General features: G+C 48.6%; 3 protein-coding genes across 19 annotated transcripts in view; 1 reads left to right on the forward strand and 2 right to left on the reverse strand.

Moving 5' to 3' along the window:
- The window catches only part of LOC128564677 (leucine-rich repeat-containing protein 51), a 36,874-nt gene extending 20,502 nt beyond the window's left edge, over positions 1-16,372 (forward strand). For 5 of the 9 annotated variants that reach the window (XM_053560256.1, XM_053560255.1, XM_053560254.1 and 2 more), the window contains 4 exons: positions 661-809; positions 12,256-12,530; positions 15,248-15,444; positions 15,919-16,372. In XM_053560256.1, coding sequence (XP_053416231.1) covers positions 661-809; positions 12,256-12,530; positions 15,248-15,444; positions 15,919-16,239 — 942 coding nt within the window. In that variant the 3' untranslated portion in view covers positions 16,240-16,372. Of the gene's footprint in view, positions 1-660; positions 810-1,081; positions 1,299-12,255; positions 12,531-15,247; positions 15,445-15,918 lie in introns of those variants that run through there. The other 4 variants (XM_053560260.1, XM_053560261.1, XM_053560259.1 and 1 more) reach the window with 2 other exon arrangements.
- On the reverse strand, positions 2,351-8,744 carry LAMTOR1 (late endosomal/lysosomal adaptor, MAPK and MTOR activator 1). The gene is made up of 5 exons (XM_053560263.1): positions 8,545-8,744; positions 4,427-4,572; positions 4,107-4,184; positions 3,370-3,496; positions 2,351-2,978 (listed from the first exon to the last, which is right to left on the reverse strand). The coding sequence occupies exons 1-5, from the start codon at positions 8,584-8,586 to the stop codon at positions 2,886-2,888; spliced, it is 486 nt and encodes a 161-aa protein (XP_053416238.1). The 5' UTR covers positions 8,587-8,744; the 3' UTR covers positions 2,351-2,885.
- Positions 16,373-16,892: 520 nt separating the features above from the next.
- On the reverse strand, positions 16,893-20,302 carry ANAPC15 (anaphase promoting complex subunit 15). Of its 9 annotated transcripts, none has more exons than XM_053560268.1 (7): positions 20,168-20,290; positions 18,965-19,019; positions 18,684-18,813; positions 17,825-17,884; positions 17,372-17,509; positions 17,166-17,225; positions 16,893-17,039 (listed from the first exon to the last, which is right to left on the reverse strand). In XM_053560268.1, the coding sequence occupies exons 3-6, from the start codon at positions 18,801-18,803 to the stop codon at positions 17,166-17,168; spliced, it is 378 nt and encodes a 125-aa protein (XP_053416243.1). In that variant the 5' UTR covers positions 18,804-18,813; positions 18,965-19,019; positions 20,168-20,290; the 3' UTR covers positions 16,893-17,039. The 9 variants fall into 9 exon arrangements, with proteins under 9 accessions (XP_053416243.1, XP_053416248.1, XP_053416244.1 ...); XM_053560273.1 differs by having other exon boundaries at positions 17,166-17,213; positions 20,168-20,287; XM_053560269.1 differs by having other exon boundaries at positions 16,893-17,213; positions 18,936-19,019; positions 20,168-20,297.
- Positions 20,303-27,513: the final 7,211 nt, after the last annotated feature.

Below are 27,513 nucleotides of genomic sequence, written 5' to 3' on the forward strand. Positions count from 1 at the left end.
ACTAGAGTACAGTGACATCATAGCTCACAGCATCCTCAAACTCCTGGGCTCAAGCAATCCTCCTGCCTCAGTCCCCCAAGTACTTAGGACTACAGGCTCCCACCATGACACTCAATTAATTTGTCTACTTTTAGAGGTGGGGTCTCGCTTTTGCTCAGGTTGGTCTGGAACCCTTAGCCTCAAGTGATCCTCCCATTTAGGCCTCCCACAGTGCTAGGATTACAGGCATGAGCTAGTGTGCCTGGCCTAAATTTAACTAGCACTTTAAAAGCTTCCCTTTTGTGCCTAGCATGATACTCTGTATTCCTGTCCCTTACTGTGATAAAATCTTAAGTCACCAAAGCTGGAAAAGTCTTCAGTGAAGGGGCAAGGAAGGCTCAGGGAGAGGCAGGGGAGCCCATTCTTCCAGCGAGTCAGTGGCAGTGCTGGTACCTAGGCCAATACTACCTACTCCTCAGATCACAGCTCTATTTCATTGTCATTCCCCTGTATCTTTTGAAAGGTAAATGAAAGTAGGTTAGGTTAGAGTCATATAGTATGGCTTTGGGGTTTGGAGTAGAGGGCAAATTGTTTCCCAAGTTCTTCCATCTCTGCCCAGTCATTCCTGAACACAGATCCAGGGTCCTGTCCAGCCTGGCTCTCAGTTCCTTTCCCCAACAGGTCTTATCAACTTTCTTCAACCTGAGTGTCCTCTATCTTCACGGCAACAGCATCCATCGCCTAGGGGAGGTGAACAAGCTGGCTGTCCTTCCTCGACTCCGGAGCCTAACACTCCATGGAAACCCCATAGAGGAGGAGAAGGGGTATAGGTAAGTGCCCTGCCCTAGGGCTGGGATCCAGCTAGCTCCCCTGAGGGAAAGGGAGAAGGGAGACAAGAAATCCAAGACCATTCTTCTGTCCTGCTTGGACCTTGGTGGGAGTAGCAGCCCTTTAGGCATTTCATGCTGTCAGTCAGAGTAAACCTGATCTCCCCAAAAGTATACTCAAAACCCTCCATTCCTTGCAGTCAGGGAAGACAGCAGCAACTGGTGGAGGGGGGACAGGATGGGGGGCTGGCCCCCAGCCCGAATTTTCCCCACAGGCAATATGTGCTGTGCACCCTGCCCCATATCACTACATTCGACTTCAGTGGGGTCACCAAAGCAGACCGCACTACAGCCGAAGTCTGGAAACGCATGAACATCAAGCCCAAGAAGGCCAGGATCAAGCAGAATGCACTGTAAGGTTTCCAGGACTCCAGAAGTCCTAAAGGCCTGAAGATGGTCAGCTTGGCTTGATAATAAATGATTTGAGCTGTTCAGCAAGTCAGAAGTCACGTGTACCTTATAGAGATGCCTTCCAAGTATGGCAACTTCCAGTAGCTCTAGTCTAGCTGAGAGAGGGAGGCAATGGAGGGAAAGGTCTGCTGGCACAGGATAGTCGGGTTTACTGCATGGCCTTGGAAAACTTTATCTAGCTCTCTGGAGCCCTTTGTACTCTTCAGGTTAGGTATCTTGGGGTTAGTAATTTCCAAACTCTGTACAGAGTACCAGCAGGCTTCAGTCTCTCTCAGTAGAATACCAGGGTCTCATAGGCCTCCATGACAGGCCAAGAAAGTGGGCTGTGAACTGTGAAACCCCCCCCACGGTTTGTTATTATTTTTTGAGATAAGAGTCTCAAGCTGTCACCCTGGGTAGTGTGCTGTGGCGTCATAGCTCATAGCAGTCTCCAATTCTTGGGCTTAGGTGATCCTCTTGCTTCAGTTTTTCTATTTTTGTTAGAGAGGGAGGTCTCACTTTTGCTCAGGTTGGTCTCAAACTCATGAGCTCAAGCAATCCATCCACCTTGGCCTCCCAGAGTGCTAGGATTACAGGCGTGAGCCACCATGCCTGGCCTCCCCTCCCCCACTTTAATCAGATCAGAGTAGTTCCACTGTACATTTTGTATGCTGGGATTCTGCTTAAGATCTTATTTGATAAAAAGAATCTTCTGCTTAATAACATTTGCTTGCTGACTCCGTATCAGGTGTTCCCAGAATAGTCTGGTCTGTCACTTGCCTCCCTGTCAGCCGCAGGGACTGTAGGTAATTCCACTGAGTTTGAGGCAGTCACACCTGCTCAGGTTCAAATTCCTTCAGTGTTCAGCTTTGACAGTTTCCCATCACCAAAGAAGAGACAAGAATAGTTTTACCTAATCTGAGGTTAGTCCAGGCCAAGTCTCAGCTAAGAGCTAACATCCTTAACTGTTACCTTCTGCATTTGATGTCCTTAGAAGATGTCCCCCTTTCCCCGTCTCACTGCTTATAGACTGGAGTAGCTAGAAGTATGTAGTAGGATGGTGGGCAGGACAGAAGGGCTAGAATGAGCACACAGATGAATATACTTCCTTTATCAAGGATGACAAACCAAAATGAAAAGAAAAAACACAAAACATGTAAAAACCCAGGGTGCTAAAAATACAAACTCAATTCATTCCAATTCAAGCTCATCCAGACCCTGGTCACAAACCCTAGTGAGGTGCACGTGAGCACCAAGTCAGGGAGAGGGGGGGCAGGAGACCAAGAGAAAAGGTGGGAAGGGGATCCTCCTAGGTCCCCTGGTGGTCACCTCCCCACCCCAGTGGTATCTCCACTTTCCCAATTACTGAAGACATACCAGGCCTTGTTATTTTTGCCCCTACCCCACCCCTGGCCAGGGCTTCAATAGCCAGTCCCAAATGGTTCTACCCTCCCATGCTCCATCCTCGCTTGCTCAGGCTAGCCTTGCTCTTCTCCTCCTCCACATTTTTCTCTGTGATTAGTAGCAGGTTCGGTAGGGTACTGTATAGGCCGCAGTGAGGCTAGGGGCCAGGAGAGGCAGGGTTGAGACAGGGTGAAGAGAGGAGAGCTGTCCAAGGACCCCCTCTCTTCATGGGATCCCAAACTGTACAACCAGCTCCTCTTTTGCATCCACACGGATCTGAGAAAGTGCACTGTAGGCGTAAGCAGCTATCCTGGAGACCTGAGACAGAGAAGGGGACAGGGAAGAGAGAGAAACACAGGTGAGGAGAGAACAGGAAAGAAGGGGGATGATGGGAGATTGGAATGAAGGAGAGAGGAAGGAATGATAGGCAAAAAGAAGCCAAAGAGAAAGGATGGGATGAGAAAGACAAAGGGTGGGAAGGGGATGGGAAAGGAAAAGAACAAAAGGGAAAAAAGGAATAAAGGTTGTGGAGGAGGACAGACAAGGAGAATATGAAAAGTAAAAAGAATAAGGTGGGAGTTAACTGGAGCCCACAGGCTACCAGCCTCCCTAACATCACCTTCCCTATCTCCTCTGAGGCAGGGCAGGTGAACCCTTCCATCCTGGGCATTGTAGGAAAGGTGGCAAGGTCAAGTGAGGGGTGGCTCACCTGCTGCAAATCAGAGAAAGGGATGGGCTCGCTGGCCAGCACTTGGTGGGGCTGGCTGGTGAGAGACGGCAACGGTGGCAGCTTCTTCCAGTGGGTCAGGCTGCTGCTCAGCACAGCCAAGCGGGTGCTGGCCAACAGGGTGGGAGTGAAAAGTTAGGCACAATTGTCTGACCAGCCCAGCCTTACTCCCTCAGGCCAGAGAAACAGGGTGACAGGGCCTCAGCTCATCACAAACTCACTCTAGGCCCACCTCCCTTGGCCTCAGCAACCTCAAGAGTATTATAGGGGCTCGGCACCCATAGCACAGTGGTTATGGTACCGGCCACAAGCACCAAGGCTGGCGGGTTTGAACCAGCCTGGGCCAGCTAAACAACAATGACAACTGCAACAAAAACTAGCTGGGTGTTGTGGGTGTAGTCCCAGCTACTTAGGAGGCTGAGGCAAGAGAATCTCTTAAGCCCAGGAATTGGAGGTTGCTGTGAGCTATGATGCCATAGCACTCAATCCCAGGGCTACACAGTGAGACTCTCAAAAAAAGAAAAAAAAAGTATTATAGGGTAAACAGGGCTGACACTGACATGAATATCTGCTGAAGCACTCAAGCGACTTGCGGTCTGTCTGCTGGGATATACCCAAATGAGGAGCCCGGACTGGGGCCCAAACTACAAAGCTGGAACAGGCATGGAGGGAAGAGGAGCCCAAGTAGCCTGAGGGACTGAGGCTGGCCAGGTACTCACCTGTACTGCCTGGCCCGGTCCATGTATTCATGCTGCTCCATCCCCTGGGAGTCTGCAGCAGACACATCGATGATGTTGCTTTGGAAGAGGAGACAGAGAGGACATAACAATGCTTTCAAAAGGAACAAACAACTTAGTGTTTGCCCAGGCACCAACTCCACAGCTATCTGACATACGCATCTCCAGCCTGCCCGCTAGAGCATGGCCCTGAAGCACCTCTCCCCAATGACCCTGTCCCATTCCCCATGTCATGGGCCTAGCTTCTGTGATCCCAGCCTTTAATATGGATGAAGGAGCTTTGCCCTAAGCCAGGCACTCACCTGGCTGTCTTGGCAAGGATGGAGGAGAGCAAGGCCTGCTCATCCGTGCGAGCAGAAGGCAGGCTGTGATAGTTGGGCTCAGCTCCATTGAGGGCTTTGGTTGGAGGGCTGCTAGGATCTAGCAGCAGCTTCCGTTCTTCTCGGTCCTAGAAGAAGCCGTAGGGTAGAAGTCAGCCCCAGGACTACCTTTCCTACTTGCCTTTTTTAGGTTTTCTCCTCAACCCAGTTCTGACTTTTATTTAAACACCAAGATATTTTTATAATAAGGAATATTCAAAGTGCCCAGGCTTAGAGAATGTAAGGTAAGACTCAGTTCTGTCTGCCCTTGGGAGCTTGGCTAAGTTGGTGGTCTAAATGAATTAAAGTGGAACCAAATAGTCCTAGAGCCCTTGATTTCTTTCTTTTTTTCTTTCTTATTTTTTGAGACAGAGTCTCACTATGTCACCCAGGGTAGACGAGCCCCTATTTTTATGAGACTTAGAGCAGGTATTTAGCAACAGCTCTGGAGCTTGAGAAAAGAGTCCTGGTGGAGAAAGGATATCAGAGGCTGGAAGTCAGAGGAGACAGGAAATTCTAAAATGGTAGTGTCTTCAGGAGAAATAAGTGCAAGTCAGGAGCCCAAGAAACACCCTCCTGGAAGGCAGTCTGCTCCCAGGGCTGTGAGAGGTCTTGATGAGTCCAGAGACAAGGCCCTGGGCCCCAACCTCTTAAGGACCATTCTTCTGAATATCCCAGAACAGGAATACCAGTGCAGCCTCACACTACACAGGTGAGGTTGGGGCAGGTCCCTTCTACTCAGATACTCCCCTGTATCTGGCACTCTTTTTGTATGTGACTCTCAGAACCAAACTGAGTATACCTGTGTATCCTGACTTGAGCTGAACAGTGTAGCTGCTTCCATTCTTGCCAAGCCACCACACCTCTTTTAATGTGGCATGGGCAGCTTCTAAGTTTTCAGCAGCCCTTCTATTATGAACCTATGCCAATAATCACAACCCCTAGAACTGACCTAAGACCTAACCAAGTCACCCCACTCCTGTATAATTGCATTTCTCCTTGTCCTGCTTTAGTCCTTTGTTTTAATCTATTGTAATCTTTCTGGATTTAACCATGCCTTGAGCCCATCAGCTGCAAATCCCTGCTGGCTTTGTATCAACTATAGATTGGATAAACAAGCCATGAAGAGCAAGGGTACCCAGGACAAAGCTAATAGGTGGGGTCCCAGCTAATGCTCACTCACCAATACTCAAGGCCAGACCATAAGACTCTTCAGTGCTCCCCTCCAGGTCTGTCTCAGTTCCTGCCACAGACTTTCCTGCTGTAGGCTCCTGCTCCCCTGCCCACAACTCCTTAACTCTTTTATTTTTTTTTTTAATTTCCAAATTTTATTCAGACTATAAACCTTTGGATTAAAAAAAATTCAATAAACCCCAAACAGAATACAGTTCCAAATCATATAAAACCAATTACTATACTATTTAGGAATCAATACATCTTAACTCTCCTTTTAAAGGGCTGCTTCCTCTGACTTGCTGCCATGCCCTAGGCGGGCCCAGGCTTTTCATCTTACTCTTCCTCAAACCTAGGTTACCCAAATGTCCTCAGGCAGTTTGATCCAATTCCCAACAGCATGAGGCAGAAGTTGTGGGCTTCTGTCTCAACACCTCTGAACTCCCAGAAACCTTCCTTCCCTAACACAGGCTCGGTATTAAAGAGCAAGAAAGACAAAATGCACGCAAGATGGAACTACCTATCTCTAAGGAGCACTGGCTCCATAATGAGGTCCACGTTTGCTTCCTATGTGTCTGTCCTTCCTCTAGCCCAGTTTCAGACACATCTTCCTACAGGACAGGGTAGTTTTTCCCTAGCAGGCATTCTTAAAGAATAGAGTTGATGGCTCCTCAGCCTTTTGGCTAAGATCAGGGAAGAACAAGGTCTTCCTGAGACCCAGGCTCCCAGAAGAAGCCAGGCTACCCTTTAGAGTGGATAAATAAGATCACCCTGCCCCTAAAGGGCAAGTAGAGCATGAATTAGATTTGTCACACCAAGGTTTGTCCCTGAGTCAAAAGTTAGGGTTTCACCATCTATCTAGCACATGTGGCTTGCCCATGACTGGATACCTGGTCATGGGCATGGCTGAAAGAGATAGCTTGGCCTGATCAATACATAAAGTACATGGCTTGGTATCAAAACACCTCCGCTGTAGCATTTCTTAGCTTGGCTAAATCATTTAGCTTCTCTGAATTTCTCCATCTTTGAAGACACATACCCCATACTTGTATGACATGTTTGGGAAGAAGCAAATGCATTAACTGTAAAAGCCCTTGGAAAACTATAATGTATAGTACATCTCATAATAAATGGGCAAAGATGACTGTGGGAGAGGGGCTTTTCCAAGAGTTGAAGGAGGGGCTTTGAGATGGTTTTTGCTCCATGAAGCATTAAATCACACAGCACTGTCTAAACACTTTCTCTGGGTGTTAGGAACAGAAGTGAACTCATCAAGGAAAAGGTGGAGATTCAGGAGAGTAGTAAAGCCCAGCCCTTGCTTCCAACTAATAGCTGGTATCAGCCAGGCATGGTGGCTCATGCCTATAATCATAGCACTCTGAGAGGCCAAGACAGGTGGACTGCCCGAGCTCTCAGGCTCCAGACCAGCCTGAGCAAATGCAAGACCCTGTCTCTAAAAAATACCTGGACATTGTAGTTGCCTATAGTCCCACCTACTTGGGAGGCTGAGGCAAGAGAATTGCTTGAGCCCAAGAGTTTGAGGTTGCTGTGAGCTCTGATGCCACGACATTCTACTGAGGGCAACATGGTGAGACTCTGTCTCAAAAATAAATAAATAGTGGATATCCTTCGTCATAAGGCTTCTTGACTCATTCCCTGACACATATTATTCTTTAAGGGACAATTTCCCACTAGGCCACACACAGCTCTTCCAGCAGGCAGGGTTACTGTCTCCTTTAACAGGTGGAGTGAAGTGAGGTACTGGGCACGAAGCAAGGTAGGAAATGTATGTATTCTTTGGGTGTTTGGAGAATTGAGGACCAGGAGCCACAATGCTTCCCAAACACAAAGTTTACCTAGTTTAAAGCCCTTAATCCAAAATGCCTTTACTGGCAAAACAACTACTTCCCATGTATAAGCGATATAATCTATGTCTATGACCATCTCTCCCTAGGCTGAGCTGCTTGAAACCTTTCCACTGTCTTTGTGTCTGCTATGTGTTGAAACACAGAACCAGGCTTAGAGGTAATCAAAAAAGTGAGTGGCCAGCAGCATGAGACTTCATCCTTGGAAAGATCCCCTTCTTCAAAGGTGGTCAGGCCAGGCAGGGCAGGGATTAAAGTGTGGAGAGAAGAATGCACCAAGGAAAAGAGGGAGAATTTGAAACTCTACAACGCTCCCTAACCTAATCCTTTCTCCAAAGGGATCATGTCTACAGCCAATTCTCAGGACAGACACCCCTCTAGCTAGAGGAACCCTCAGGCCCCGGGCAGGGATGCTCTGAGGCAGGCCAAACTCAGAACCAAATTAGTTCCCCATCCATCTCCTTTTCCCTCAATCTAACCAAGCTAAACCCGATTTGTTGCTTTCCAAACAACTTCCCACACGCCCAACTCAAATGCCACCAACTTCCAGAGTCCTTCTTTGACCTGAGACTAGCAGTGACCTTCCTTCCCCAACCTCAAGTCTTGAGAGAATATGCAAATTCCTGATTCTTCTCGGGACAGACTTAACTCAGAGCTTCAGTTTACCCACCCGTAAAATGGATTCGTAAAGACGGCTAATACAAGCACAGAGAAGAAAAAGGAAGCTGGGGAAGGAGTGCTTCCCAAGCGGAGGATCTTTGAAAATATAAAGATTTGAAGGCAGAAGGAGGTGGAAGAGGTGGAAGCGAGTCGGATAGGCGGCTGTCTCATGGACTGTGCAGACCTGGGGCTTTAACAGGACTAGAGAACCCGGCTCTACTACCCGCTGTGATATGTCTCTTCCAGGCCTCCGTACTCCAGTGAGCCCTCAGTCTGGCTCTACCGCCTCTGCAGGTTTCTTTTTGGGTCCCATGCCCCAGGGTCTTAGCCCTCATTCCCAAGCCCCGCCTGCCGCGGCCGCACCTGGTCCGAGTCCTCGTTCTCGCTGCTGTAGCAGCACCCCATCGCCGGGGTCGGGCCGGGCGCTCAGGCCGAGCCGAGGAGGGACGGCGTCCGTCAGGAGCCCTTCCGGTCACATGACCTGTGGCTGCCTCCCACAGGCAACCACCCGGCCCCGCCCCCCGCGCGTACAAGGTCCCAGAGCCGCTTGGCCGCCTCAGCCGGTACCATGGCTTCCGGCCCCGCCCTCCACCGCGTGATCATCCCCAACCACTGGGAAGGTGCAGCCTGCGCGAGAAGACGTGAGGCACGTGATGCATGGATAGGGAGGAGGGAATCACATGACTTCATTACCGTCTCTGTTTCTAAACTAGAATCTTCGCCACCACTAGCGGTAGTGGCCCTAGTGAATTGCGCTATGTATCTCATGGCTATTAGGCCACTTTTCTGGCCAGTGTACGAACTCTTACACCAAATGCCGTTATTTACATGCCATTCGAGGGGATCCTATAGTCGGGGAACACACAGAAAACCTATGAGCGGCGCCTGGCCTGGGGATACGCAGAAGCTGTAGCACCCAGCAGAGTTCTTGACCTGGGTGGTGGGTATCTGTGACATCCATGAAAAAATAGACCATATCCCTTGTTAAGGTGAAGCGGAGAGATCATCAATTTTGGTAGAAGTGGGAGAGGCTACCTGGCTGACTTCCTCCCCTTCATTTCTTCAATACTGCTTTTGGGGGACAGCCACAGTAATCAGAGACGGAAAGCTGATCATCAGTTAATTAAAACCCTCCGGTGTCTTCTCCTGGGCCCTGAACACAGGTTCAAATCTTGTCATTCAAGATGTTAGGGAGCCTGACTCGTGCTTCCCACTCCATGCCATGGGTTGGGGTTTTGAGGAGTTATTGGGAAGGTACTTCACCAGCCCTAGGAAAATACTTGTGGCCGGGCGCGTTGGCTCACTTCTGTAATCCCAGCACTCTGGGAGGCCGAGGCGGGGGGATTGCCTTAGCTCACAGGTTCCAGACCAGCCTAAACCAGAGTGAGACCCACCCTGCCTCTAAAAATAGCCAAGCGTTGTGGTGGACGCCTGTAGTCCCAGCTCTCGGGAGGCTGAGGCAAGAGAATCGCTTGAGCCCAAGAGTTAGAGGTTGCTGTGAAATAACACCACCACAGCACTCTACCAAGGGCTATAAAGTGCGACTCAGTCTCAAAAAAAAGAAAAAAAATTCTGGGAGGCGCCTGTGGCTCAAAGGGGTAGGGTGCTGGCCCCATATGCCGGAGGTGTCAGGTTCAAACTCAGCCCCTGCCAAAAATACTTGGGATTTCCTGATTGACCTTCTGGGCTTTGCACATGCGGCCTGGCACACTTTCTGCCACGTTTGACTTCTGTCTTCAAGACTCAATACAAAAATCTTTCTGATTGCCTTCTGTGAACCCCATTCTCTGAGCATCTCCAGTTCCCTGTGCTTAATCCTAATCCAATACCGATTCTTTCATTTATTGAATCAACAAATACTTACTGTCTATTATGTGCCACACATCATTCTATTGTACAATTCTCTGTTCCTAAGTCAGTTTCTTCTACCAATCTTGGAGTTCCTGGAGGACAGAAACAGGTTCTGATATTTACATGTGACCCAAGCCCTGACACTTGATTAAAGAAAACTTGAATTTTGAATGAATAAATTACAATCTCTGTATCACCTTGATGGACACTATGTCCCATGTCTTCTCCAAGGAATTGGAGTAAAGATGACCAGACCCAGTAGCTCTTATTACCCCTCAAATCAAGACCCTGGAGTCCAGAGGGCACAATGGCTCATGCCTGTAATCCTAGCACTCTGGGAGACCCAGGCGAGTGGATTGCCTTGAGCTCACAGGTTTGAGACCAGCCTGAGCAAGAGCAAGACCTCATCTCTAAAAATAGCCATTGTGGCAGGCCCCTGTAGTCCCAGGTACTTGGGAGATTGAGGCAAGAGAATCGCTTGAGCCCAAGAGTTGAAGGTTGCAGTGAGCTATGATGGCACTCTAACCAAGGGCGACAAAGTGAGACCCTGTCTCAAAAAAAAAAAAAAGGGAGGGCCGGGTGGTGTGCCAGCCACATGCTCCAGGGCTGGTGGGTTCTAATCCAGCCCGGGCCTGCTAAACAAAAAAAATGGCCTGGCATTGTGGCGGGTGCCTGTAGTTCCAGCTACTTGAGAGGCTGAGGCAAGAGAATTGCTTAAGCCTAAGAGTTTGAAGTTGCTGTAAGCTGTGACTTTATGGCACTGTACCAAGGGCAACAAAGTGAGACTTTGTCTGAAAAAAAAAAAAGATCCTGGTGTTAGTCTAAGTTTTTTAAGGGCTCCTAAAGGATAGGAGGCAGCTCCAGCTTAGCTCTGAGACTGGTAACATGAACTAAACTTCTCAGGTGACATCAGCAGCCTCAGCATCAATAATTGAAAGCAGGTCTAGCCTCCTGCCTCAGCGTAGTTCCCCCTCCTCAAGGACTCCCCATTCTGTCCTGTGCTCTGGTCTTCCCTAAGCAGAAGCCCGCAGCCCAGGTAAGCAGGGCCCTTGAGTGTGGGTTCCCAAGCACACCAGTTCAAGCCCACTATACCACTCACCCATTTATACTTATTCATACCATATGTCCTACTTTCATTTTCTTTTCTAAGAGATAGAGTTTCACTTTATCGCCCTCGGTAGAGTGTTATGGTGTCACAGCTCACAGCAACCTCCAACTCCCGGGCTTAGGTGATTCTCTTGCCTCAGCCTCCAAGTAGCTGGGACTACAGGCACCTACCACAACGCCTGGCTATTTTTTGTTGCAGTTTGGCTGGGGCTGGGTTCAAATCCGCCACCCTCGGTATATGGGACCAGCACCCTACACACTGAGCCACAGATGCCACCCTGTCCTACTTTATTTTTAGTCCCCATCACCACCAGGGTCCTTGCAAGATGGCCTGAAAGGAGGTCAGATCAGGAGGAGAGGGGTAGATGGTCCAGGCCATGGTAGAGGGCATCCATCCCCCATACGGGCCTTTGGAAAACAGACAGGGTCAGGGGAATGTGTGCTGTGTGATCTAAGTGTGTACACACTTGGGAAGGGAATTCTGAATGAGGACAGGGAAAAAAGTGTAATACAAGGGAGGGGAGATAGGACTACTGGAGAGTTATTATAGAATTAAAGACTCCTTCCACACCCAGGGAAGAGCAGAGGCAGAGTCCTCAGGTGGGAAAAAGGGCTTCTCACCTTAACACCCTATGGAGTGTTTTGATTGCCTTTTACTCAAAAGTATAGTGACAGTGAAGGGGATTTTGACTAAAAAGCTGTGCTCTTTTGCTATACAGCAATAGGTTGGAGGAAACCAAGCAGACAGGGTATAGAGTAGGGGGAGGACATCCCAGAGGGGAACTAGCGAAAGAGATCCTAAAGGAGAGGTGACTCAGGGATGAGGGGAAACAAGTGGGGGGAGCAATGTGAAGATGGAAGCAGGGGTTGGCACTGCGAAGAAGCAGTTTGCAGTTGGGTGCTAAAGATGGACAGTATGCAGTCCTTGAAAGCACATGGGCTTGGAATCATACCAACTTGGATTCAAATCCCAGTTCTATTGTGTGGCTCAGTACAAAAGACTTAATCTTTCTGAGCCATTGTTTCTAACATTAAAGATATTGCTGCTGGTAAGGTCTATACAAATGACAGGTAAATGGTGGATGTGGGCTTCCCTCCCTACCGCCCTGCACCCAGGGCCCAGGTAGAAACCATGTCTCCAGCCATTGCACTGGCTTTTCTGCCACTGGTGGTGACATTGCTGGTGCGGTACCGGCACTACTTCCGACTCCTGGTGCGCACAGTCTTACTGCGGAGCCTGCGAGACTGCCTGTCAGGGCTGCGGATCGAGGAGAGAGCCTTCAGCTATGTGCTTACCCACGCCCTGCCGGGTGACCCCAGTCACATCCTCGCCACCCTAGACCACTGGAGCAGCCACTGCGAGTACCTGAGCCACATGGGGCCTGCCAAAGGTCAGTGTTGCCTAGACTTCTGCCCCCAGGGAAGTACCCCCAACATGGTTAAGGAAGACCCAGGATCTGTTGGTGCCTTACTGGGCAGGTTCTTTCCTTTCCTTTCTTTCTTTCTTTCTTTTTTTTTTTTTTTGAGACAAGAGTCTCATTTTGTTGCCCCTTGGTAGAGTGCTGTGGCGTCACAGCTCACAACAACCTCAGACTCTTGGGCTCAAGTGATTCTCTTGCCTCAGCCTCCAGATTATCTGGTACTACAGACACTCACCACAATGCCCAGTTATTTTTTATTTATTTATTTTTTTTGTAGAGACAGAGTCTCACTGTACTGCCCTCGGGTAGAGTGCCGTGGCATCACACGGCTCACAGCAACCTCTTAACTCTTGGGCTTACGCGATTCTCTTGCCTCAGCCTCCCGAGCAGCTGGGACTACAGGCACCCGCCACAACGCCCGGCTATTTTTTTGTTGCAGTTTGGCCGGGGCTGGGTTTGAACCCGCCACCCTCGGCATTTGGGGCTGGCGCCCTACTCACTGAGCCACAGGCGCCGCCCTGCCCAGTTATTTTTAGAGATGGGAATCTCATTCCAGCTCAGGCTGGTCTTCATCCTGTGAGCTCAGGCAATCGACCCACCTCAGCTTCCCAGAGTGCTGGGATCACAGACATGAAACACAGCACCTGGCCCACTGGGCAGGTTCTTGATCATCCTTAGGTCTCTTTTTTTTCTCATCTGGAAATGATGGGCTTAGACCTGAGTCATTCATTCATCCAGCAAATATTTATTGCCTCCTGTTTTGTACCAAGCATGTGCTAGAAGCTAGAGGAGGTAGAGGACATAGGGATGAACAAGCCACAAATACTAGCCTCAAAAAGGCATAAAACTCAGGGGCATAACCATCTCAACACATAACCCATAGCTTTCTAATTACCTGTGTCCAAGTCTTTCTCTCCACATGGAGGTTTCCATATTCCATTCAGGGTAGTTGTGTATCTGGAATTAGCACAGTGCCTTAGAGTCTTACTTAAGAAACATGTCAGGGCTGGGCACGGTGGCTCACGCCTGTAATCCCAACATTCTGGGAGGCTGAGGTGGGAGGATCGCCTGAGCTCACAAGTTCAAGACCAGCATAAACTACAGCAAGACCTCTTTCTCTAAAAAAAAAAAAATAGCTGGGGAGGCTGGGTGCAGTGGTTCACACCTATAATCCTAGCACTCTGGGAGGCTGAGGCAGGTGGATTGCTTGAGCTCACAAGTTCAAGACCAGCCTGAGCAAAAGCAAGACCCCTTCTCTACTAAAAATAGAAAAACTGAGGCAAGGGGATTGCTTGAGCCCAAGAGTTGGAGATGGCTGTGAGCTATGATGCCATGGCACTTTACCGAGGGCAATAGCTTGAGACTCTACCTCCAAAAAAAGAAGTCGGGCATTGTGGCCAGCGCCTGTATTCCCAGCTACTCAAGAGAGGCAAGAGAACTGCTTGAACCCAAGAGTCTGAGGTTGCTGTGAGCTATGACACCATGATACTCTACTGGGGGTGACAGTGAGATTCTGTCTCAAAAAAAAAAAAAAAGGGTGGCACCTGTGGCTCAGTGGGCAGGGTGCTGGCCCCATATACTGAGGGTGGCAGGTTCAAACCTGGCCCTGGCCAGCTACAACAGCAGTGGCAACCGCAACAAAAACTAGCCGGGTGCTGTGGCAGGTGCCTGTAGAGCCACTTACTCAGGAGGCTGAGGCGAGACAATTGCTTAAGCCCAAGAGTTGGAGGTTGCTGTGAGCTGTGACGCCACAGCACTCTACTGAGGGAGACAGAGTGAGACTCTGTTTCAAAAAAAAGGAAATGTGTCTAATTTCAAGATCAGAAATATATTCAATGGGCCATGTGCAGTGGCTCACATCTGTAATCCTAGCACGTTGAGAGGCCAAAGTGGGAGGATCACTTGAGCTCTCAGTAGTTTGAAACCAGTTTGAGACCATGTGAGCAAAAGTGAGACCCCATCTCTACCAAAAATAGAGAAGTTAGTTGGCATGGTGGTGGGTGCCTGTAGCCCTAGCTACTTGGGAGACTGAGGCAGGAGTATTGCTTCAGACCAAAAGTTTGAGGTTGCTATGAGTTATGATGACGTCAAAAAAAGGAATATATTCAATGAGCAATAAAAGGGGGGAGGGAATGAAATTGGAAGTTCTAACAGAGGCCTCTCAGGAGCCTAGAAGATGGAGTAGTTCTTTTTGCCTGGGCCCTCCTGGAGAAAGCAACACTTGAACTGAACCTAGAAAGATTGCTTTTGAGTTGGCCAGGAAGATGGAGATGGCAGCGGGGAAGAGCATAGCAAGCCACACATACAATGTAGCATAAAGGAATGACACAACATGGTGGATTCTGGCCACAATTGTTTGGGATGGCTGTGATACAACACAGACAGGAAGAACTGAGAGCTAAAGCTGGAAGGTGAGCTAGGATTAGGTCCAAGGTCCTGAATGCCAGGCAAAGGATCCCAAATTCAACCCCAAAGGCCTTCAGAATCAGAGAAGCCAGGGAATAATACAGTCAGATTTTTTTAGAAAGATTCCTAGTGGCTGGTATGAAGACTAGGCTGGAGGCAGGGGCACCTGTGGAGCAGCTGGGACTGTGGTCCAATGACACAGCAGCTGATTGGGAGCTGCAGTGAGGCAGGTGGGCATTTGAAATCTCTGTCAGGGGCTCTGTATCCATCTCCCCTTATAGGTCAGATCCTGCTGCGGCTGGTGGAGGAGAAGGCCCCTGCTTGTGTGCTAGAGCTGGGCACCTATTGTGGATACTCCACCCTGCTGATTGCCCGTGCCCTGCCCCCTGGGGGTCACCTTGTCACTGTGGAAAGGGACCCTGGAACAGCAGCAGTGGCTGAAAAACTCATCCGTCTGGCTGGCTTCGATGAAAACACGGTCAGCCTTCCTATTTCCCCAACTCTGATCTCCTCTGTCACACAAGCCTTGTCCTAGCCAGCTCTTCATTGTGAGAGAAGGGACTCCCATCTAAGGAGAAGAAAGAAGTTCCACTTAAGGGACTGTGATCCCTGCCCTCCTGTTCCAAGTCATGTGTACAAATTTTCTGTTGGAGGACAAAAGAAGCTAAAAGGAAGGTCTCTGGAGGCCAGCAAAACTGGGTCCAGATCTTTGCCTCATTAGCTATGTGACCTTGGACAAAGCACAAATCCTCTGAATCTCAGTTCTTCAAAAGCAGAACGGAAATCACAATACTGATCCTGATCTCTTGGGTTATGAGGTCAGAGGAAATGTGAGAACACTTGTGGGTATCTAGGCCTGGGCCTGGTATGAAGTAAGCCAGATGATAGTGGGGTGTGCAGTAAGAGAACAATCCCTCCCACCCTCACTTTCATGCCATCCTTACCCCTACAGGTGGAGCTCATCGTGGGCAGCTCAGAGGAGGTGATCCCGTGCTTACGCACCCAGCACCAACTGAGTCGGGCAGACCTGGTACTCCTGGCACACCGGCCCCGATGTTACCTACGTGACCTGCAGCTGCTGGAGGCCCATGCCCTACTGCCAGCTGGTGCCACTGTGTTAGCTGACCATGTGCTCTTTCCTGGTGCACCCCGCTTCCTGCAGTATGTCAAGAACTGTGGCCGCTACCGCTGTCGCCTCCACCACACTGGCCTCCCAGACTTCCCCGCCATCAAGGATGGCATAGCCCAGCTCACTTATGCTGGACCTGGTTGAGGTCCAGGTCTAGGGGTACTTATTGATGGCCCCCACCCAAGCAAAGCTCTCAGAACATCCCTTCCCCTCCCTGTTTGGGGCCTGACACATGCTGGGCTTAGGACTGAAGAGGCTCTCTTCCCACCTCTGCCCCCTTCTGGCCTCCGCACTGATCTGAAGCATCAAATTTTATCAGGCTGCTTGGTTTCACTGGTTCATTTCCTTCCAGAGAGAGCCAAAGACTGACAGGAGGCCTGAGCTTCTGACCCAACTATGTCACTGATTTTCTGGGTGACTCCAGGGGAGTCCCTGCTGCTCTGAGATTTAATACATTCTCCTAATTCTAAGGAAGCTGGCTGGGAGAGCTTGAGTGGCCTCTCAGCTATGAGCCTCAGAAAGTCTCCCCTTCTCAATCCATTCTATCCCTGGGTGGGATCAGAGTAAGCAGTTGACGATGAGTTAGAGACTCTGCAGAAATAGGTGGGTGCAAGCTGAGCAAGAGGAAATGGCACAGAAGGCTGGGTCCAGGGCCAGGAACCTTCTGGCCTTCCCCAAGCTGGCCCACCTGACAAATTAGGTAGGTTTGCCTGATGTCTCGAGTGCCCTCTCACCAAAGCACAAGATACTGGAATCCTCTGGGCCCCACCAACAAACAGAAAATAGACATGTAGGGAAAAATCACTCCTGTGTCTTTATTAAAGAGTTAGAAAGCAAACCAGACCTGGCAAACAAGGGCTGAGGTACTCGCCAAGAAGGTGGAGTGGGCTCAGGCCTTGGGCAAGCTGATGGCCTGGGAGAAGCCAAGGAGACCATGGCAGCAGCTGAGGAGGTACCCAAGAGCACTTTCAGGCACTGGGGCCATCAGCTGGTTCTGTGGGCAGGGGTAGGGCGTGCAGGATAGGTTGGGCTGGCCTGAAATCTCCCTGAAGCCACCCTGCTTTGTCTACCTAGATCATCCACTGGTCCTGATCCTGTTCGTTGCCTTCCATGTCCACCTGGAGAGGAGGCTGGGTGTGGGTGGGGAGGGGCCTCAGCCAACCTCAGCCCCAGATTCTGCCCCTGGCTGCATCCAGGGTTTCTGTCCCCATTGGCCATCAATTAGGTCAGGGGCAGGGGTCCAGAAACAGGCCCCCCCACCCACACTCCCACGTACCTCATTGACCTCTCCATCATCAGGTGATTCATTGTAGTCATTCATCTCATCCATGTCCTGCATGTCCTCATCATCTTCTGAGTCTTCTTCACTATCCTCGTCATCTTCATCATCATCTTCTTCTTCATCATCATAGTGCTGGTGGGGCACAGGAGAGCCTGTAAGTCCTACAGGCCTGCTTGGACCAGTTCAAGACCTGGCCCACTTGGAACCTCTTTCTAGGGTCAATAAATGATCCCCCACTCCCCAACCCTTTCCCCCTTAAGTCTAGCAGGCTGGTGCATTTTCTGTAGGACTTTGGTGCTGTCCCCTTTTTGCTCCCCTTTTTGGCCTCCACCCTAGAGCTAAGAGTCATAACTGCTCTCTGGGTGAAGAGGCAGGAAATTCAGAATTAGAGCAGAACCTTGGTCCACCATAGGCTCCATACAGACCCCACCTGCTGAAGCCACCTACCTCTGAAGCTGGCTTGCCAATAGGAATCAGGTTGTTGTCTTTCTCTGCAATGCTTTGAAGCTGTTGGCACAGAGAGGAAGGAGCAGAGCCAGGGCCCAAGCAGGGCTGGTCAGGGGCATGGGACTGGCCCACTGTGCTCCCAAGAAGACCCCCCCCCCAAGTGTGGGGGAGTAGCTTACTCCCAGTTCTCAGGAAGATCCTCTCTATGTCATCTGCTACTTATATATGAACTTGATCTAACTAAGCTCTCTAGGACTTGGTTTCCTCATATAATTATAGTGAGGGTGAAGTGACAGACTTATTAGCCTAGAACATGGAATTGGCTAAGTCCTCAATAAACATTTAAAATTATTATTTCCTGGGCGGCGCCTGTGGCTCAGTGAGTAGGGCGCCAGCCCCATATGCCGAGGGTGGCGGGTTCAAACCCAGCCCCGGCCAAACTGCAACCAAAAAATAGCCGGGCGTTGTGGCGGGCGCCTGTAGTCCCAGCTACTCGGGAGGCTGAGGCAAGAGAATCACTTAAGCCCAGGAGTTAGAGGTTGCTGTGAGCCGTGTGACGCCACGGCACTCTACCCGAGGGCGGTACAGTGAGACTCTCTCTACAAAAAAAAAAAAAATAAAAAAAAAAATAAAATTATTATTTCCTAAGCTTTAAGGAAAAAAAGCTTGGGGTATGTCAGGAGACTGGGCTCTACTTCTACCCAGAAGTAGCCCAACAAACTAGAGAACTTTGGCCTCCTAGCTCCCAGCTTGATCATTCTTAGCTCAGGGCACAAAGCTCTTCCAGGGCAGGTCTTCAGAATAAGGTTTGGTCATGCCTGGACAGTCTCTTGATTGTGCTGTACTAGTCCTTACTTACCCAGGCCTGATGCTGCTGTTCCTGCTGCTGCAGCTCTGTCTCCTCCACACAGGGTCGATCCAGATTAAACCACAGTGTCTCAGTCACACGGGGGAAGAGTGAGGGAAACAAGGTGGACATGGCTCCTAAACTGAGGGAAAGGGTCAGATGAATGTGTTTGGGTTTGGTTTTTATTTGGTTGTAATTTTTTAGGGATGGGGTAGAGTGGATGGTATCAGGAAAGCAGCCCTTCCCTCCAGGAATCAGACAGACCTGGATTTGAGTCTGGGTCCACCACTTACTAGCTGTTTGACCTTGGCCAAGTCACTTAACCTCTTTGGGCCTCAGTTTCCTCATCTGTAAAATGGGGATAATAACAATTATACTACCCTCAAAGTTATTCTGACAATTAAGTAAATTAATGGACAAGCTGTTCGTAGGCTGTTCAAAGAGGGAAGAGAATGGGAGCCAAGTGCATGATAGGAATCCAGAATGTAGACTGGCATTATGAAATTATACAAAATTAGAGATAGCAAGGCTCTACTGAAATTATCTCTTCCTCCTCTAAAACCTGCTTTTTGCCCCTTGATGATGGTCCATACTCTGCCCACCCAGTGTCACAAATTTACAACACTAACCACCTCTCTCATGGATCACAGCTAAATTTGGGTGTGGGAGTGTGTACCATGTGCAAGCAGGGCTCTGCAAGACATTCTGGAAGACATGAGTAAATAAATAGATGGAAAGCGAATGGATGAATATGTGAGAGAACAAGTCAAATCAGCTTTGTTTGATCGGCTAAGGGTGCTGACCAGGAATGGCCCAGAGAATATGAATTAAAACCCACACCTTAAGACAGCAGAACAGGCCCTACAATAGGCAAAGTCTGACGTTAGGTCACACAGTTAATTCTGGGCTTAGAACTCCCGCGCGAAAGGGATCCAGGGCAGTCACTAGAACTGATGAAAAGATGGAAAGGATGTGTGTGTGGTCCCGCTTTTGCCCTAACTTATTTGACCGACACAGAGCCAATCGCTGCCATTCCCAGAGCGTCAGCGTCCCAGCTGGTATAACAGGCTCTAGAACAGTCAAGCTCACGTCCTATAAATACCGACAGGGCAGAGACCTCTGTACCGAAACCCAACCCACCGCCGCCCATTCTTTCTCGTTAGGATAATGACCGTGAGCTTGACCAACAGGAAAAAGTCAGGGGCGGGACTTGGACAGAAATTTGTCCTTATAGGGTTGCTAATCGCGAAAAGAGCGCGGCAAGGGGAGGGCCAATTAGCTTAAAGAAATCCTGGGTGACAGGAAGTGACACCAATGAATGACGGATCTCGTGTGATGGGGTGGGGCTTAGGCTCGAGAAAGCAGCCAATGAGCTGCAACTCTTTAAGGGCAGAGGATTCTGAGCATGGAGCTCCTGAGGTGGTGAGTCAAAGGAACTGGTTTATCTGGGGAAAGAAGTGGCAAGGAGCTCGCCGCACCCTTGCTTCTGTACTTACCGCGCCGGTAGCCGGCAGCCGGCGGCGACCCGGAAGCGCTTCACCAAGATCGAGCGGAAGGACCCACCAGAATCCGGGACTCACTACACGCATGCGTCCTTAGTCTCCTTTTGTTTCCCGCTCCCGACACCCAGACCGGATGTGACGTTAGCCACACCTTAGTCACGTTGTTAGGGTAGGAAATGTGCCGCGCCTACCTATTGGCCGCGCCTTGAGTTTCAGCCAATCACCCTCTCCAACCGGGCCCCGCCACTCTGTCCCCCTGACGTTTTTGAAGTTTTTGCTTTTTAACTATTTACTTATTTATTTATTTATTTTTTGAGACAAAATCTTACTTTGTGGACCTCGGTAGAGTGCTGTAGTGTCACAGCTCACAGCAACCTTAAACTCTTGGGCTTCAGCGATTCTCTTGCCTCCACCTCCCAAGTAGCTGGAACTACAGGTGCCTGCCACAGCGCGAGGCTATTTTTTTGTTGTAGTCGTCATTGTTGTTTGGCAGGCCCGGGCTAAGTTCGAGCCCGCCAGCCCCGGTGTATGTGGCTGGCGTCCTAACTACTGAGCTAAGGGTGCTGAGCCCTTTTTAACTCCTTTTGAAAAGGAGCTAACAGCAACCTGTTTTTAGAACTAGCGCTGTTTGTTGTACTGAGTCCCCCCAAAATTAATCTGCTTCTAAGCCACAATTGCTGATTGATTTTTACACCCCTCCTATCTGTGCTCTCTCAGCCTCAGTTTCTGGGTTTTTTTTTTTTTTTTTTTTGCTTGTTTTGTTTTGTTTTTGAGACAGCGTCACTTTGTCCCCTGGTAGAATGCAGTGGCATCACAGCTCACTGCAACCTCAAACTCTTGGGCTTAAGCGATTCTCTTGCCTCAGCCTCCCAAGTAGCTGGGACTAAAGGCGCCCTCCACAACGTCCAGCTATTTTTTAGAGATGTGGTCTCGCTCTGACTCAGGCTGGTCTCAAACTCCTGAGCTCAGGCAATCCACCTGCCTGGGCCCAGTCCGAGATTACAGGCGTGAGCCAGTTTCTGGTTTGAGGACATTCATTCCTTTATGAATGCCTTGAACAAAAACATTTGCGTCCCTACTATAGTCCAGGCTCTATAATAGCTGGGGATAAATACATGAATATGGTTGCTGCCCCCCAGAATCTCCACAGTCTTCACAGACACTGAAGACCAGTAGTGGAACCACTGGTCTCTTGCTGCCGGTCCAGTTATGACATTGGAGATTATGTACAGATTTGAGTGACTAGTCAGCCTCAAGTGCCCAAGTCTGTATCTGGGGAACTCAACTATCCACCCAGGCCTGGGCCAAATCCCCTTAGAAGTTAGGCCTCTCACCTCTCCCACTCCTTTGCTGCTGCCTCTGTTCTTTTTTTTTTTTTTTGTAGAGACAGAGTCTCACTGTACTGCCCTCGGGTAGAGTGCCGTGGCGTCACACGGCTCACAGCAACCTCTAACTCTTGGGCTTACGCGATTCTCTTGCCTCAGCCTCCCGAGCAGCTGGGACTACAGGCGCCCGCCACAACTCCCGGCTTTTTTTTTTTGTTGCAGTTTGGCCGGGGCTGGGTTTGAACCCGCCACCCTCTGCATATGGGGCCGGCGCCCTACTCACTGAGCCACAGGCGCCGCCCTGCTGCCTCTGTTCTAATAAGCTTTGACACAGCCTCTCCTTCAGAGATTGCCATGCCTTCTGGGACCAGAGGATCTTCTTTTTTTTTTTTTTTTTTTTTTTTTTTTGGTTTTTGGCCAGGGCTGGGTTTGAACTCGCCACCTCTGGCATATGGGACCGGCGCCCTACTCCTTGAGCCACAGGTGCCGCCCCAGAGGATCTTCAAATCCAACTCCTGTTAAGCTCCATCATCCCCCAGCCTCTTCCAGGTCCAACATTCATCCACAGTTGCATTTCTTTCTTAGCCAGATGTACAAATTTCAGCAAGTCCTTTCCCTCTGTCTGGACTATTTCTTCTTAAACAGGAGTGATAATCTCTGGCCAGCTTTCCTCCTATCCTCAAGTGTTATAAAGATTGTATGAAATAACAGCTGTTCTAGAAGTAGTGTATTTTTGTTGTTGTTGTTTCTTTGTTTTAGGCTAGTCAAGTGAAGTAGTGAGAATGGAGAAGGAACAAAGGAATATGTAAATGGTTGTGATCAATTAGTTGATTGTAAACACCACTACACTCAGACCAACCTTCTGGGGTTTTTTGCTTTTGTTTTTGATTTTTGAGAAAGCCTAACTCTGTTGCCCTGGGTACATGGTGTCAGCCTAGCTCACAGCAACCTCAAACTCTTGGGTTCAAGTGATCCTCCTGCCTCAGCCTGGTGAGTAGCTGGGACTACAGGCACCCTACCACAACACCTGGCTAACTTTTTCTATTTTTATTTATTTATTTATTTTTGAGACAGAGTCTCAAGCTGTTGCCCTGGGTAGAGTGCTGTGGCGACACAGCTCACAGCAACCTCAATCTCTTGGGCTTAAGCAATTCTTTTGCCTCAGCATCTCAAGTTCCTGGGACTACAGGTGCCCACCAAAATGCTCAGCTATTTTTTTGTTGTTGTTGCAGTTGTCATTTTTGATTTTAACTGGCCCAGGCAGGATTTGAACCTGTCAGCATCGGTGTATGTGGTGTCCTACACACTGAGCTACCACCCACTTTTTCTATTTTTAGTACCAATGCCATTTGGCTCTTGCTCAGGCTGGTCTCTAACTCCTGAGCTCAAGGGATCCTCTCACCTCTGCCCCCTAGAGTGCTAGACAGGCATGAGCTACTGTGCTACCCAAGAAGTAGGGTATGTGCATTTTGAATGTAATTATATTGCCAAGCAGCTCTGCTTATTGTAAGTTTTTCATTAAAGAGTAAAATTTGTCTCCTGGAAATGTCTACCCTTTTCATTCATTCAGTAAATACCTACTGAGTGTCTTAGTATTATCACTATTCTAATTAGTGGGTATATAACAGTGAACAAAACAGACCAAAAAGGCTTTTTCTTTGTACAGCTTCCATTCCAATGAGAGAGATAAACAATAAAGAAAATAGATAAATAAAAGATTTAGTCCCCCACCCCTCCCGTTTACCTGCACTTCATTGAATTTCTTCACTTTGACATTCAGAGCACTGGGCAGAAATCACATTGTGTCAACACCCACCATGGGCCTTCAAGATACTTTGTTTTAACTAAACCATTGGATACCCCTGGTCCTCACCAGTTCTAAGTCGGCTGCTAGGTGCTGGCTGAGGTGAGGCATCGAGCGGAAACTGTGGCCAAAATGTTTAGTTTTAAGATTGTGGTATGGGCTCGGTACCTGTGGCTCAAGAGGCTAAGGCGCCAGCCACATACACCTGAGCTGGTGGGTTTGAATCCAGCCCAGGCATGCCAAACAACAAGGCTGGCTGCAACCAAAAAAAAATAGCAGGTGTTGTGGTGGGCACCTGTAGTCCCAGCTACTTGGGAGGCGGAGGCAGGAGAATCGCTTGAGCCCAGGAGTTGGAGGTTGCTGTGAGCTGTGATGCCATGGCACTCTACCCAGGGTGACAGCTTGAGGCTCTGTTTAAAAAATATATATATATTGTGGTACAGCGGCACCTGTGGCTCAGTGAGTAGGGCACCAGCCCCGTATACCAAGGGTGGCAGGTTCAAGCCCAGCCCTGGCTAAACTGCAACAACAACAAAAAATAGCCAGACATTGTGGCAGGTGCCTATAGTCCCAGCTACTCAGGAGGCTGAGGCAAGAGAATCACCTAAGCCCAAGAGCTGGAGCTTGCTGTGAGCTGTGACGCCATGGCACTGTACCGAGGGTGACAAAGTGAGTCTGTCTATAAAATAAATTAAGAAAAAAAAGATTGTGGTAAACACTGAATAAGTCAGAGAAGTGGAAATAAAACATTGGTGGAGGAAGTGTTTTATTTTATATTCAGGGGCCAAAGAAGTCACTTTGAAAGTGACTTTTGAATAAAGATCTGAAGGAAGAGAAAGCCTTCAGGTATTTGGGGAAAGCATTTCAGGGAGAGAGAACAGCAAGTGTATAGGGCCCAGAATGGTTGCAACCTAGGTTGCATCCTAGGAGCAGAATACTAGAAGATGCAACAGAAAGCAGGGGCCAGAAATTTACGGCCTTGAAGGTCACGATAAAGCTTTTATTCCATGTTGGAGAGCCAATGGAGGGTTGTGAGCAGAGGTGTCTACACAGTCTGATTCCAATTTTGACAGAATGACTCTGGTTGTTTTATGAAGAATAGACTCGGAGGACAATAGCAGAAGTATGGAGACCCATGGGGAGCTTATTATATTGATAATAATCCAGAGGTAGTAGATGAGAAATTATTGAATTTTGGATATATTTAGAGATAACAAAGTTTGCTGACAGATTGAGTGCACAGTATGAAAGGAAAAAAGGACCAACATTTTTGGCCTAAGCACCTAGAAGATTGATGTTCCCATTTTTTAAGATGGGAAAGAATGGAAAGATAATTTTTTTTGGTGGGGATATATCTGGAGCTCAGTTTTGGATGTGGTAAGTTTCAGATGCCCATTAGAGTAGAGATGTTAAGGAGATAGGAAGGCACATGGGTCTGCAGTCAGGGGAGAGGTCTGGGCTGGATATATCAATTTAGGAGTCATCAACACATAGATGGTCTTTAAAACCATGAGACTAGATCAAATCACCAAGGGAGTGAGTATATATGGAAATTTTCCTTTAATATTTGGAATTCAAAGAAACTAGAAGCAGCAAACCAGATGGAGAAAGAAAGCCAAAAAGACAAGTAGAAAGCCAAGTGAGTTGGTGGTTATCCTGGAAGCCAAGTAAAGAAAGGGTATTAGGAAGGAGAAAGCAAAACACTACAGCCTAGTTCTGTACAACATTGTATACCTGTTCATTTCCCCAGCAGACTGTGAGCTCCTTGAGAGCAAGGACTGAATTGTTTCTATGAGGCAAGGCCCAGTCTGATCTTCTGGATTCTTCCTCAGTTCTTCCTCTGACCACTATTTGTATCAGTCTTTCCTGGATTTTTTCTTTTTTTTTTTATATCAGAAGTTTATCCAAAACCTCACTTATTTGAGGGGATTGACATACTAACGATCTAGCTCATTTCTGTAAAGCACTTTCCTGTTTAGAAAACAAATAGGGGGCATCACCTGGATCTTGTCTTCACAGGATCACTACCTAAGGCACGTCTGCCTCCCATCCTACCTGGTAGCTCTAGCCTGCTGGAAATTCTCTAGTAACTTAGAGTTTCTTTGGAAGTCATTAGCCAGGTTCAGCAAGTTATGGTGACTAGTTAGCTGGTGACCTTTTTTTTTTTAAGAGAGTCTCACTTGGTTGCCCTCAGTATAGTGCTGTGGCGTCACAGCTCACAGCAACCTCAGACTCTTGGGCTCAAGTGACTCTCTTGCCTCAGTCTTCCAAGTAGCCGGGACTACAGGCACCTGTTACAACACTCTGCTATTTTTTAGAGACAGGGTCTGACTCTTGCTCAGGCTGGTTTCGAACTCCTGAACTCAAGCAATCCACCTGCTTTTGGTCTCCCTGAGTGCTAGGATTACAGGCTTGAGCCACCTTGCCCAGCCTTAGTGACATTTATTATTTTTTTTTTTGTAGAGACGGAGTCTCACTGTACTGCCTTCAGGTAGAGTGCCGTGGCGTCACACGGCTCACAGCAACCTCTAACTCTTGGGCTTACGCGATTCTCTTGCCTCAGTCTCCCGAGCAGCTGGGACTACAGGTGCCCGCCACAACGCCCGGCTATTTTTTTGTTGCAGTTTGGCCAGGGATGGGCTTAACCCGCCACCCTCGGCATATGGGGCCGGCGCCCTACTCACTGAGCCACAGGCGCCGCCTGACATTTATTTTTTATTTATTTATTTATTTATTTTGTAGAGACAGAGTCTCACTTTACCGCCCTCGGTAGAGTGCCGTAGTGTCACAGCTCACAGCAACCTCCAGCTCTTGGGCTTCCGTGATTCTCCTGCCTCAGCCTCCCAAGCAGCTGGGACTACAGGCACCCGCCACAACGCCCAGCTAGCCGTGTTGACATTTATTGAGTGCCAACAGAGTGCCACCCTGCTAGACCATGGGGACAAAGATGAAGCAGAAATAATTTGTGCCCTAAAGAAAAATATAGTCCAGTAAGAACTAAGATAATTAAAGACAATTACAGAGGAAGGTGGTAAATGTTAAAATCAACATATATAGAGAATTTTGTGAGAGCACAGAGGAGGAAGAGATGAATACATTCTGGATAAACTAAGTTTAGAATTTTGTTCCAGAGAAGGAAACATTTGAGTGGGCCTTGAGGGATGAGTAGATGTTAAGACTAATAGTAAACAAGTGAGGAAAAGGGGTGTACAAAGAGGTATATTATATTTAAGAGCATAGAATTAGGCCAGGCAAAGTGGCCCATGCCTGTAATCCTAGCACTCTGAGAGGCTGAGCTGGGTGGATTGCCTGAGCTCACAAGTTTGAGACCAGCCTAAGCCAGAGTGAGACCTCATCTCCAAAAAAATAGCTGAGCATTGTGGGAGGTGCCTGTAGTCCTGCTACTTGGGAGGCTGAGGCCAGAGAATCGCTTGAACCCAAAAGTTTGAGGTTGCTGTGAGTTATGGCGCCTATGGCACGCTACTGAGGGTTACAAAGTGAGACTCTGTCTCAAAAAAAAAAAAAAATTAAAAAGAGCATGGTATTGGCTGGGTCAGTGGCTGACACCTATAATTCTAACACTTTGAGATCCCAAGGTGGGAAGATCACTTGAGACCAGGAGTTGAAGATCAGTCTACGCAGTATAGCAAGACTGTTTCTACAAAAATAGATAAATTAGTAGGGCATGGTTTTGTGTACCTGTAGTTTCAGCTACTTGGGAGACAGTGGCAGGAGGATCACTTGAGCCCAGGAATTTGATGCAGTGGCACGAGGATCACTTGAGCCCAGGAATTTGAGGTTGCATTGAGCTACGATGATGCCACTGCCTTCCATCCTGGTGACTGAGACCTGCTCTCAAAAAAAAAAAAAACCAGAAAAAAAATCAGGAAATTGAGAGTAAATTATATGCATAGAGAGCAATGAGAATCCATTTGGACAGAACTAGATGTCTGAGGATGGAGAGAGAAACATGAAACGGCTTTTGGGGTCCCAAATGGGGAAAAGCCTTGGTGGCACTGACGTGGAGTGGATGGGATGAGAGACAGGTATTTTGGGTCTCACCTTGGCCTTATTGCTGACTTGCTGGAGTCCCCATGTAGTCCCTCCAAGTTTCCATTTTTTATTAACGTAACATCCTAATCACATCTCTAACCCTGATGTGAGTCTCTGGAAGGGATTTCCTTGGCCTGGCCCTTTCTGTTCTGAGATTT

The sequence above is a fragment of the Nycticebus coucang genome, chromosome 14 (genome assembly GCF_027406575.1).
Source record: "Nycticebus coucang isolate mNycCou1 chromosome 14, mNycCou1.pri, whole genome shotgun sequence".
In the NCBI taxonomy this organism is placed as follows: Eukaryota; Metazoa; Chordata; class Mammalia; order Primates; family Lorisidae; genus Nycticebus; species Nycticebus coucang.